We start from the raw sequence: 13295 nt of genomic DNA on the forward strand, positions 1-13295 counted from the left end.
TATTCTGTACAGCAGCTTCCCACTAGCTGTCTGTTTTACACAGGTAGTGTATATACGCCAGTGCTGTGTGTCTCCCCATTTAATGTTTCTCTTTCTAATCCAGCTTCCACATCGTTGTGTAGTTTGCTTTCCGAAGTCCAAGTATGGCTATGCTCCTATTTAATAGCCTTTTGATATGAGTTTTAACAGTCAAATTGAACTTTGTAGCATCAATGGCTGTACAGAGATGCTGGACTCTGCACTGTAAAAGTGCGTCCTTGTCTTTCCAATCTTTCACCTTGTCTCATCTCTCTGACCATATCCAAACCAGGACATGCTCTCCCTTGCCTTTGCAAATGGAAATACACTGCTATTACTGATGCTTGGCAAGCTTGCATTCTTCTCTGCGTTCTCTGCCTCATTTATTTTCCAAACCCACTCCCACATTATCATACAGTTTATGCATTTGCCTCTGTTATAACATGCCCCATGCAGGCTCAGTCACTCAGTCTTGTCCAACTCTTTGTACACCATGGACTGTAGCCCGCCAGGCTCCTCTGTCCATGGGATTCTCCAGGCAAGGATACTGGAGTGGGTTGACATTTCCTTCTCCAGGGGGATCTTCCTGAGCCAGGGATCGAACCTGCATCTCCTGCATTGGCAGGTGGATTCTTTACCGCTGAGCCCCCTGGGAAGCAAGCTGTACTAGTTATCTCTAAAGCACTCAGTTCCAAGTTCACTGCCTCCACGCCCTGGGAGTCCATTTCCCAGGACTTCTTCCTGCTTCCTATATGGCATGACTCCTGGGCCCTTTGTCTTCCTGCTTCCCTGTCTCGGGACTCTTTCAAGCTTCATGCTCAGCTTCCAGGGGGAACTTCCGAGGCTCCCCACGTCGCATCTACCCCTCCGCGGTGCTGAAAGCGCAGTCCTTACTTGTCTCTGACTTGGTAGTGGCTCCACTGCCCACACACATCTTCGATTCCAGCTTTCAGGTGGTCCATCAGCTGGCAACAGACACAGAAAAATGACTGCTAGTGACACATTAGCCCTACAGGACACCCAAGGAAAGCTACCACACCCTGAAAAACAAAGGAGGCTTTACTTTCCTAGCTCATATCCTCTTTTCTATCACTCTGTTGATAGAACTGAAGCTTACAATGCCTTTCCCAGTAATGCCACCAATGCCTTTCATAATTCAAAGGCTCTGTAGATAAGTTCTTCAATAAAGCACATAACTTCCAAGGAAAACAAGGTACTTGCTTTGCTATGAATACTACCTTTCTACAATGATCAAGAAAGTTTCTCATGACTGAAATGACATGGATATAAAGTCTAATAACTAACTATCACTCTAATTTCATTGCAAAAAGAAAAGAAAATGCCAGTCCCTTTTTATACAGTCCATTTTATACTATATTCTAAAAATATAGTTTTATGGATATTCTATTATAATATCTCCTGGAGAAGGAAATGGCAGCCTACTCCAGTATTCTTGCCTGGGAAATCCCATGGACAGAGGAGCCTGGTGGGCTACAGTCCGTGGGGTCACATGACTAAGCAACAAAATTATAAGGACAGAATTACATCTGTTTTTATCTGATCTTTTTGTCTCAGTATTTACATTTCACCATCCATGCCAGTTATACTACATTTGCTTCATCCCAACTATTTATAAGAATTTAGGGAAAAACACAATCTCTATATAATTTGTTAATTTACAAATAATCTAAGTTTGTAATCAGTGCAGTTTATCATGGCTTCTAAATTCTGGGGAGAAAGTAGATGAAAATAATTAATTCTGAAACAATTATGTACTCTCTACCAATAATTATATCTTTTGTGATAAAAAGAGATAAATAAGAAAGGGGTGAAACATCCAGGTTCTATTATTTTAGGTATACTATCTAATTTCTTAATATAATGAATAGAGGGGATAAAGATAGAGACAAAAATCTTCAATCAGGTTAAAGCACAATTTTTTTTAAAGTTCTATTTATTTATTATTTATTGTTGGCTATGCTGGGTTTTGGTTGCTACCTGGACTTTTCTCTAGCTGAGGCAATTGGGGGCCACTCTTTTTAGTAGCAGTGTGTGTTCTTCTCATTGTGGGGGCTTCTCTTGTTGCAGAGCACGGGCTCTAGGGCATGCAGGCTTTAGTAGTTGCGGCTCCCAGCTCTAGAGCACGGGCTTGGTTACTCTGAGGCAGGTGGGGTCTTCCAGGACCAGGGATGGAATCTGTGTCTCCCACACTAGCAGGCAGATTCTTTACCACTGAACCACCAGGGAAGCCCAAAGCACTCAGGCTGTATTCCACTGTGTTTAGAGGAATACTTCTTTTAAAACACTCACTCCTTTATCTCCAGCTGTTTAATACTTCCAAATGGGCTTGGAAAATTTTTCATTTGGATTTCCTGGAATTAAAATTATTTTATTTCCATAGGTGACTTTGGCCATGAAATTCTGCTCTGACTTTGACTTCATCAGTTTTTCCAGCACCAGAGTTAAGGACTCTCAGACATGAAAGAAAACTACACATTATATGGGTCAATGGTCTCGAAGCCTGTGACTGGAAGCCTGAATCTCCTGGACAGCACCTGTGCCGAGGGTCCCCAGTTACCCCTCGTACTTCACCTGTGACTGTGCCGTACAAGAAACCATTGTCCAGATGCTCTTCATTAGGAGCTGAAGCTTCTCACAGTACATTTTCCGTGCATTAGTTCCCATTTCTATTCCCCAGAGCCATTTGTTGTTCAGTCGCTCAGTTGTGTCTGACTCTTTGTGACCCCATGGACTGCAGCGTGTCAGGTTCCTCTGTCCATGGAATTCTCCAGACAAGAATACTGGAGTGGGTTGCCATTCCCTTCTCCAGGGGATCTTCCAGGCCCAGAGATCAAACCTGGGTATCCTGCATTGCAGGCAGATTCTTTACCATCTGAGCCACAAGGAAAGCCCATAATGACCTATATGGGGAAAAAAATCTAGGAAAAAAACAGACCCTTTCCTAGAACCTTCAGAAAGAAAGTCAGTCCTGCAAGATCTTGATTTCATCCCAGTGAGACTCACTGTGAGCTTCTGACTTCCAGAACTATAAGATAATAACTGTAAGATTCAAGCAACTGAGTTTGTGGCAATTTCCCACAGCAACACTGCTGTGGAGCTGGGGAGGAAAGAGACCATGTCTAGTGACATATCCACACTTCTAAATCAGCTCCCATAGGCGACCAAGAGGGGCCATCTCACTAACTTACTAATCATGACCGAGAGATGACTTACACGAGTATGGAGTTCTTCGTTGATGGATTCTTTTTTATTGGTCTTTCTAACATCCAGATACCTGACCAGAGGGCCAACTGTGATTCCCTAGGTTGTAAACAACAAAATAAAGGGTTTTGTTGTAGAGAAGATTGTCACTGTAGAGACCACAAATCTATTAGCAAAACTATGGGGACTCTAATTTTTTACATCTTTTTTGTACTAGTTTCTCCTGAATAAATGCTCCAGTGTTTACTTTAGTTCTTATTTAATGTTTTTAAATTTTGCAATAAAAACAGGTATTATATCTATATTTTAAACCAAGGACGTAGTTTCATTCTTTAAAATAAACTCCCATTAGTTTGCTAAGCACTAATTCCAGTTAAAATAAAAACTATTTAGTACTAACTGGAATCTTATTTTCAGTAATACACATTAGAGGTGCTATCATTCGCCTGTATGTTAGAACATTTTGATTTTATTATTCAAAATTCATCAAAATTTAGAGTTTATGGGATGACCCAAAACATGATATAGACATATTTGGGAATTTGGTTTCAGTATTGAACACATATCTGAAAATCAGATAACAGTATCCTTGTCTTGGTATTTTATTAACTTAACACACAATCCTGAGAAGAATAGACTTATTTCAAGTAGGAAGGAAATCTACCAACCTGAATAAACACGGTAAAATATATAACAACGAGAGTAGCAGTGACGAACAATTTCTTCCTAGGAAAAAGAGACAGAGGAAGCAAAAACGCAAGGGAAAAACTTCCAGCTCCTCGGACACCACTGTAGAAAATTACGCACTGGTCCTTGATGGAGAAGGGGAAAGTCCGAAACCGGTTACTGACATAGAAGAGAGCAAACACACCTAGAAGGGGGGAAATATGTATTAGAGGAGATGATCACGGGTGAGCCGAGACACAGCAGTGCCAGTGAGGACAGGTCGTGTCATGTGCCCCCAAACAAGGCAACTGAATTCCATCACACCCGTGACTGTCTGCGCCAAACAGGTCAGCTTGCAGAGCTTTTCACTTCTCGGCTAGTTTGTGGCACAGCAGTGCTTCAAGTCAGAAGTCTTGTTCCCAACAGGAATGTTCACAAGTATGTGTGTTTCAGTGTATGTGTGTATTTGGGATTTCCCAGGTGGCTCAGTGGTAAAGAATCAGCCTGCAATGCAGGAGACGAGGGTTTGATCCCCGGCTTGGGAAGATCTAGGAGAAGGGCATGGCAGACCACTCCAGTATTCTTACCAGGACAATACCATGGACAGAGGAGCCAGGCAGGCTATGGTCCGTGGGGTTGCATAGAGTCGGACACAACTTAATGACTGAGCACGTGTGTGTATTTAGAGGAATACATCTTGACACTTTTGCTATAAGAAATGGCATCTGTTTTCTAATCTATTTTCGTAAACTTTGCTCTGCCTTTCAAAATTAAGAAAAGCAAGGGTATTGCTTGGAGGGTACAAGCCTGTCTATCAACTCCTACTCTCACTGAGTCAGCAGAAGAGGTGTGTGACTTTGAAGGTGAGAGGGGCCCTCGCAGAGCCTGGGGGTTCTCTGCAGGTGAGCAGAGCTTGTGTGGGTGGTTTGGTTCTTCTTGAGACTCAAGGCAAACAAGAAAGGAAGTTGGCAAGGGGTCACCAGGGGGCTTCTTACTGTCAGTAAGTGTCAGAAATGGAGGGTGGGAAAACTTATTGGAAATAGGTGTTATCTATCACATCTTTCTCCATCTCCCAGTGGCCCACATGGCTGAGTTACAACCAATGCAGGATTGCCTGGTGAGAGAGGTCCCTTCATTTAAGCTCTGACTAATCAGAGAATAATAAAGCACTCAGTATCCTCATGTGACTTCTAATGACACAGACATCACAGCAAGCATCCTTGACACCAACTCTACTGCCCTATAGATCGCTGTAGTATTAGAACTGAAAGGGACCTAACGAATTGGTCCACACCCACTGTTGTGTGCTTGGGGTAGAAGTTTTTGAGTAATTAACTGTCTGCTCAAGGTCAAATAATATCACCAACTCAAGAGACAAGAATTTGAGCAAACTCTGGGAGATGGTGGAAGACAGAGGAGCCTGGAGTGCTACAATTCATGGGATTACAGAGTCGGACATGACTTAGCTACTCAACCACCACCACCACCAAGGTGAAATGGCTAGTTAGTGATATGACAAGACTTGATGTGACATTATAAACTTATATCAGAGTATTCTTAATTCTTTTCTCCCCTGAAGACCCAATAGGTACACATATTCAGAGTTAATTTTATGAATAATTTAAATATTTACACATTCTTGTTATTCTTTCCTAGCATCCTTTCATAGTAGGGACATTGAAAATGCAGGAGACAATACAATTTAATGTTTTTCACTTCGTTTGGTTTGTCCCGGCTCCTCCATGGGCTAGTCATGTGACCTTGGGCAAGTGTCTTAATCTTGTCAGATACTCAGGTCATCACCTGCTTTATGGAGATGCTGACAGTATTTATATCAGAAGATGGAGGTAAAGTTCAAAAAACTCAATATTTATAAATAACAGAAAACATGACCTTCTATGTTATAACCCTTCATGAGTGAGAACTATTCTTAGCTACGATGAGTCAGATAGTAGCCAGAGAGCTGGACTTTGACACCTGGCTCTGTCCCTCACCCTGATGTGGCCAAGTCATTTTCTTGGGAACTGTTCCATCATTTCCCTTGGATGGAAAATACAGGAGCTGGGTTGGATGGTCACCAAGGGTCAACCATGATGAGGTCTCCACAACATTAATCTCCTAGATGGTTTCTATTCTTGTTGGCTGGGCTGAAGCTCTGAGTCTGATGCTCCTCTTGATCTTAACTTGACTCTGTAGATCCCTGTAGTATTAGAACTTAAAAGGACCTAAGAAATTTGTCCACGTACACTGTTTTGTGGTTGGGGAAGAAGCTTTTCAGTAGTTAACCTTCTGTGCGTGTGCTCAGTCGCCTCCGACTCTTTTCGACCCTATGGATCCACCAGCCTCCTCTGTCTATGGGATAGTCCAGGCAAGAATACTGGAGTCGGTTGCCATTTCCTTCTCCAGGGGATCTTCCCAACCCGGGGACTGAACTCACATCTCCTGCATTGGCAGGTGGATTCTTACCACTGTGCCACCTAGGAAGCACAGTTAACTGTCTTCCCAAGGTCAAATAGCTAATTAGTGATAAGACTTGATGTGAGATTATAAATTTATATCAGAGTATTCTTAATTCTCTTCTCCTCTGAAGACCCAAGGCACACATATTCAGAGTTACTTTTATGAATGTTTTTAATATTTCTGCATTCCTGTTATTCTTTCCTACATCCTAAAAACCATTCTAAATTTAGAATGTATATATTCAAGATGAGTTCTCAGCCATTTCTCCTAATTTCTCTCTGAGTAATTGGCTTGAAACTACCCATCAAAGTCATGTAAAAAAATGTTTCAAATATTGGTCAAAATCACTTTAAAATATAACTGCTTCTAATCAAAAGAAATCTTGTAGTTCAGTAATGACTGTTCTTACTAATTCCAGAAACAAATATACAGTTAAATTAAAAGGCCTTCAACAAGACATCCCATGTTTTCAAATGACATATTTGATAGGGCTGATTGGACAGGGGAGCCCGGCATGCAGGAGTCCCTGGGATCGCAAGGATTTGGGCAGGACTTAGGGACTGAACAACAGACAGTCACACTGCAGAGTTGCCTTTACAAAGCATTTTTTTAAAAAAAGGATCCACTTCCTTTGTTTTCTATACATCATACTCAATCCTTGACTAAAACCACCTGTAATATTTAGGAGATTCTTTTCCAGCAGGATTTGCCTTCTATAGACTACAATTTGTGAGATTAACTTTTCTTATAACAAAAGTGTAAAGGAGAGCCTGCAGTTTATAATCTATATCTAATTTGAGGTGCAAAAAGGTACAAATTGGCAAAGACATGATGAGCAAAAGGTAAATGTACTGAGTTATATTTAAATATGACTTTGTGAAATTTCTCTCCTCAATTTAAAAAAATAAAAGTGCTCTGGCTCCAGCCTTGTGTTTAGTGCAGAAACTTATCAGCCAGAAATTATTTTGAACTGATTGAGGAAGCAACCAGAGAACGTTCCTGGTCACCATAACGTACCCAACCCCTCCACCCCCGCCCCAAACCAGTGAAACCAGTTGGCATCATCTTATTGCTTATGCCTTAACCTTGCAGGAAGGAACAAGAAAAATAAAAAGAGAAGCAGGTAGGACTCTATGGGCCCTGCCATGTCTTACTGATGGCCCTCCAGATCTGGCAGAAGACCAGGGTGAAGCAGATAAAGGCCCAGTTCCACTCGTGGTTCTTTCCAATGGTGGACACGCCCATGAAGATGAAGATCAGGGTCTCACTGACGCTGCTCAGCATCTTCATGAAGTACTTGATGGTCGTGTATGAGGTCTGGGACACGTTTTCTTCCACATACTTTTTCATTGTCACCGCACAGGCTGTGATTCTGCAGAAGGAACAGAAAGAAGCCCAGGACCTTGTCCCTCATTGGAAAATCCTCTCTTTTGGTGATGGCATATGTGGGTGCTCAGTCACTCAGTTGTGTCTGATGTCTTTGTGACCCCATGGATTGTAACCCCTCAGGCTCCATTGTGCATGGGCTTTACCCAGGCAACAATACTGGAGTGGTTTGCCATTTCCTCCTCCAGGGGATCTTCCCAACCCTGCATCTCCTGCATTGGTGGGCGGATTCTTTACCACTGAGCTACCTGGGAAGCCCAGGGATGGCACAGAGACACGAATCCTGTTTTTATCTAGACAGAACATCTTCTCCAACTGCAGATGGTCATTTTCTTTCTTCTTCTTCTTCTCACTACCCAGGGGGTCTGCAAAAGTTGACTGTGATGGGGGGAGGTGCAGTGGCATGGTCCCCAAAAACAAAATGGTGCATAATTCATGCAGGAGCCAGACGCAGGACTGTTTCTTTCTTGCTCTCCTCATCAAAGGCTATGTCAGCCCTACCTCTTACTCTCAGCTTCACTCGCCTTAAACCGAAATATGTGCAGTCGCCTAGGAAGAATAATTCAGCAAGACCCCTCATACTATAACGTTCCCTACAAAAATTTAATGGAACATTTTCACTTAAAATGCTTTGTTCTAGAGCCACTTCGCAAGTTTGGAAAGGAAAGAAAGGATTTGCTTTGTCTTAGTAGTTTGCTCAATTTTTTTCAGTACATAGTAGGTTTTTATTCTTCAAAATATATGTATACTTTTAGTACATTGTATCAAATAAATCAGGTGGGTTTCAAAAATGCAAGATAGGTTATATGAGCCAAATACATTAATTTGCATAAATTGGCAGAATCGCTACTTAATTTTAGACTTGCGACTTCCTGATGAGAACTAGAAATTTCCTTTCGCTGATGGTATTTAGTTATTTATACTTGGAATATAATTGCTTTACAGTGTTGCTTTCTGCTGTATAACAGTGTGAACCAGCCGTAAGTATACATATATCCCCTCCCTCTCGGTCTTTCCTCCCACCGCCCCCCACGCCCCATCCCACCCTCTAGGTCATCACAGAGCACCAGGCTGACCTCCTTGTGCAAAACAGCAGCTTCCCACCATATTTACACATGGTCGTGTACATATGCAGGGCCTCTCTCCCAATTCATCCCACCCTCTCCTTCCCCATCTGTGTACACAAGTCTGTTCTCTATGTCTGCAGCTCTATTACTGCCCTGCAAACAGATTTATCAGTACCATTGTTCTAGATTCCACACATATGCGCTAGTATATGATATTTGTTTTCCTCTTTTTGTCTTACTTCACTCTGTACAACAGAGTCTGGGTCCATCCACATTCACTTTTAAGGAGAGAGAATGATGAGTGCCTAGACTTTGTGAAAGTGAAAGTGAAAGTGCTAGTTGCTCAGTTGTCTCCGTCTCTGTGTGACCCCATGGACTGTAGCCCACCGGGCTCCCCTGTCCATGGGGTTCTCCAGGCAAGAATACTGGAGTGGGTAGCCATTCCCTTCTCTGGGGGATCTTCCCGACCCAGGGGATGAACTTGGGTCTTTTGCATTGCAACCAGTTTCTTTACCGTCTGAGCCACTAGGGAAGCTGCCTAGACTTTACACTACTGTATGTAATGAAAATAAATATTTCTATACAATAAAATTGTGCCCAAGGATCTGGGTATGAGGATAATGTCATTTAAAAAAAGGCAACATGATCAGATATAATAAATCAAGTTGAGAAGCCTTATTCCAAGATTTAAACAAGGATAAACATTTCAAAAACATTTTCATTAGGGAAAAAAAAATCTGAATTTCTAGTCTTATCGTGTCTCTTGAGTTTTACTCCACACTGACCAGTCCTGGAGCAATGACATAACTTAAGTGAAAGAGCAGAAAGCAGAGTCCAGGAACGAAGGTAGTTCCTGGCATGCTTCCCTTTAAAATAATGCATTTTTCGAGGAAAAAAGATAACAACTGAAGTGAGACCTTAACCTTGAACCTCTCCCAGCTCATCTCTGCACCAGCTTTTCTGAGCATTATAAATTGACCTTGTACTTGCTCAGCAAGCTCTCTTCAGGCAAATCACCAGGACAGAGCAAATGCAGGTGCTGGGGAGAACATTTGTTTGGCAAAGGACCTGAACCAGATTTGACAGAAGTTCAAGAAACCTGAATCCTGCATCGCTTTTGAGGACTAGCTTCAGAAGTCACGCCTAAAAAAAAAAAAAAAAAAAAGAAGTCACGCCTTTCCTAATTCCGGTCCACAAGATGTGGTCCTAAACTCTCCTTATTGGATGGGAGTTGGTCCTTCGTTTGTACTCACGCCAGGATGCCAGAGAGGTAGAGCGTCTCGGCCACTAGGTAGGACAAGTAGCTGAACATGAAGACGATGAGGGGTTCGATCGCAGAGATGTTCTGGGTGAAACGGGTGATAAACGCAGAAATGAATCCAAAAATGACACCAAAAAACACACCCCCGCACCCAACAATGATGAATCGGGCACATCCAGCCAAAATATCCACGGGTTCTATGTCTTCAAATTTGTGCATCTTCGTGAAGGCAATTAAGATGTTATACAAGACCTAAATGAAAAGAAAATGAGAAAAAGGAAAGCAGACTTAAATTAGAAAGGAGAAACAGTTGTGCTTGCTTTGGCAGCACATAGGCTAAAACTGGAATGATAGAGAAGACCAGCGCTGCCCCTGCTCGAGGATGACAGGCAAATTTGTGAGGACTTCCATATTTTTATTACCCCAATACAAAACAAAAAGTTTAAAGTTTGGGAAAAAAATAAAAATTAATTAAAAAAAATTTAAAGCGTCTTAAAAAAAAAAAGAAATAGAAATCAAGGTAGCCTTTACAAAGTCATCTATATAAATTTTCCAGCTAGTAATACCAACCAGTCCTTACCATGAATTCAGATGTTAATTTGTTTAAATTATTCATTAAAATTAACGTAACTAAATCTAAAAAACAAATGAAAAACAGTTTACACACAGTTTCTTCTTTTTTTTTAAATTGTTTTATTGTGGTAAAGTCACATAATATAAAACATACTATTTTGACCAGGTTTAACTGGACAGTTCAGTGGTACTAAGTACATTCACATTGTTCTGCAACTCTCACCATCATCCATTTCCCAATTTTCCACCTTCCTAAACTTAAACTCTGTCCCTGATAAACACTAAGTCCCCATCCACACAATCTAATATAGTTTCTGACTCTATGAATTAGTCACCTATTCTGGGTACCTCGTATGAGTGGAATTAAAACCTGTGTGTCTGCACTTACTGTATGTTGGAATGCATTTTTAAGCTTAGCTTAATACATGTTCTATAAACAGACTGCACCTTAATTTTTCCCCCACTGCGCTGTGCAGTAGGTTCCCATTAGTTATCTACTTTATACATGGTTGGTTTACACACAGATTCTTAACTTTGGGTCTAGTTGAATAATATACCACAATAAATTGCATAACAAGAAATATTGACACAGCTGCCTAAAATTATATGCATTGCAAATAATTTAAATCTATTCAGCTTCAGGGAGTAAGTACAATCTGTCCTGTGCTCAGTCATGTCTGTCTCTGTGTGACGCTATAGACTGTAGCCCACCAGGCTCCTCTGTCCATGAGATTCTCCAGGCAAGAATACTGGAGTGGGTTGCCATTCCCTCCTCCAGGGGATTTTCCCAACCCAGGGATCAAAACTGCGTCTCTTGTGTCGCCTGCATTGGCAGAGGTTTCTTTACCACTAAACTACCTGGGCAGCCCCACCCAAGAAGTATAATACAGATTTAAAGCACAGAGCACCTACTACGTGCCAGTCTCTTCGCTAAGTTTGGTGTCATCATCAACTGATTTCCTCTGGCTCTGAATGCACCCTTCAACACAGCCTCCATAATAAACAATAAAAGTCTTACTAATCTCTGGAGTCATAATGGAATCGATTCATACACTTTTTGCCATCCATTTGCACATGAAGATCCAGAATGTTATCCAGCCCAGCACAGGTTTTGTCTTAGGAATGTGAGTTGGCAGAGAGCAACATTCCTGAAAGTAGTTCAAGTGTTACCAGTCTTCATCTGGGTGGCTTCATCCAGTGAACTCTACTAACAGAGGAGAGGACCATGGAGGGGTGGGGCACGCAATGGCCCCTCTGCTCACAGGCCTTCAGGCCCCGCTCCAGGGCAGCTTGGCCACACTGCCTTCTATGTTTGCTCCCGAGGGCTGCTGTAACAAGGCTTCCCGGGGGCGCTAATGGTAAAGAACCCATCTGCAATGCAGGAGACACGAGGGTTCGTTCCCTGGGTTGGGAAGATCCCCTAGAGGAGGAAATGGCAACCCACTCCAGAATTCTTGCCTAGGAGATCCCCTGGGCTGAGGAGCCTGGCGGGTTACAGTCCATGGGGTCTCAAAGAGTCGGACACGGCTGAGTACACAAGCACGGATATTATTTAAGCAAAGCCAAGCAAACCCATGCTCTAAGAAAAACCTTGCCTGAGTTTTTGCAAGAAAATTGTGACTTACGGTTTCAAAATGAATCCAAAAGAAACTTAGTGGTTGTATCCCAACTCAGTGACTTTATTTAGTTCGATTTAACCTTTTGCCTGACCTTGGAGCAACCCATGTGCAGGTCTTAGAAGCCCTGGGTGTTGCACCTTTGGAGCTGTGTTCATGTTCCAAGGAGTGAAGCCAAGATGAAAAGCCAGAAGCTAGCATGAAACTCAAAAAGCAAGTTTGAATGAGTTTAATTGGGACTCTGGGAGTTTATTTGACTCTTAAGACCAAAGAAACTCACAGAGTATGATTGAGACTCAAAGATGTGCATGTTTAGGCCACAAACGAAAACTCTTTTGCATTGCTTTACAGATTATAAGAAGCAGCCTGATCTGTTCCTAGGACCTGGGAAAGTCAACAGGACTAGCCCTGGCCCCAGACACCGGTGTGCGCTGCCAGGAAGAGGCTATGGCATTTTCAGAAGCTAAAGTCATACGTATAATTAAGAAGACTACACTTACAGACATAATCCATACGACTACATGGAAAACAATTCTTATCTTTCAAATTATATGGCTCTGGATGTCATTACAGTTATGAAAGATTTTCTTTGGATTCCTTTCAAATCACAATCATGTGTGCATATTTTTAATATATTGGAAGGGGAAACTCAGCCAGTGCTAATGCTCAAACACATCCTTAGCACTAAGGGGAAACAAAATCAGATTTACCTTCTTCGCTCAGTGGGCAGGTGCCACATCGGGACAAAATAAAACATATATATTTTGGAGAACTTCCCTGGTGGTCTGGTGGCCAAGACTCCATGTCCCGAATGCAGGGGGCCCTGGTTCCATCCCCAGTCCGGGAAGTAGATCCCACATGCTACAACTAAAAGTTTGCATGTCACACTAAAGATCCCATATGCCACAACTAAAAGATGCTGGCGGGGTGGCGGTGGGGGGCGGGGGAGATCCCGTGTGCTGCAACTAAAACCCAGTGCAGCCAAATAAATAGATTTTTTTAAATAAAATATTAAAAAGAAAAAAA

General features: G+C 42.1%; 1 protein-coding gene and 1 non-coding gene across 2 annotated transcripts in view; one reads left to right on the forward strand and one right to left on the reverse strand.

Annotated features, from left to right (window-relative positions):
• The window catches only part of SLC9A4 (solute carrier family 9 member A4), a 54225-nt gene that overhangs the window by 21245 nt on the left and 19685 nt on the right, over nt 1-13295 (reverse strand). The window contains exons 3-7 of the mRNA XM_043918498.1: nt 10073-10332; nt 7521-7738; nt 3909-4111; nt 3253-3339; nt 913-983 (exon numbers count right to left, since the gene is read on the reverse strand). Coding sequence (XP_043774433.1) covers nt 913-983; nt 3253-3339; nt 3909-4111; nt 7521-7738; nt 10073-10332 — 839 coding nt within the window. The remainder of the gene's footprint in view (nt 1-912; nt 984-3252; nt 3340-3908; nt 4112-7520; nt 7739-10072; nt 10333-13295) is intronic.
• Nucleotides 10393-10497, forward strand: LOC122704124. The gene has a single exon (XR_006343751.1). It is a non-coding gene; the product is annotated as a U6 spliceosomal RNA (small nuclear RNA).

This window comes from Cervus elaphus, chromosome 11 (assembly GCF_910594005.1).
Source record: "Cervus elaphus chromosome 11, mCerEla1.1, whole genome shotgun sequence".
Taxonomy (NCBI): Eukaryota; Metazoa; Chordata; class Mammalia; order Artiodactyla; family Cervidae; genus Cervus; species Cervus elaphus.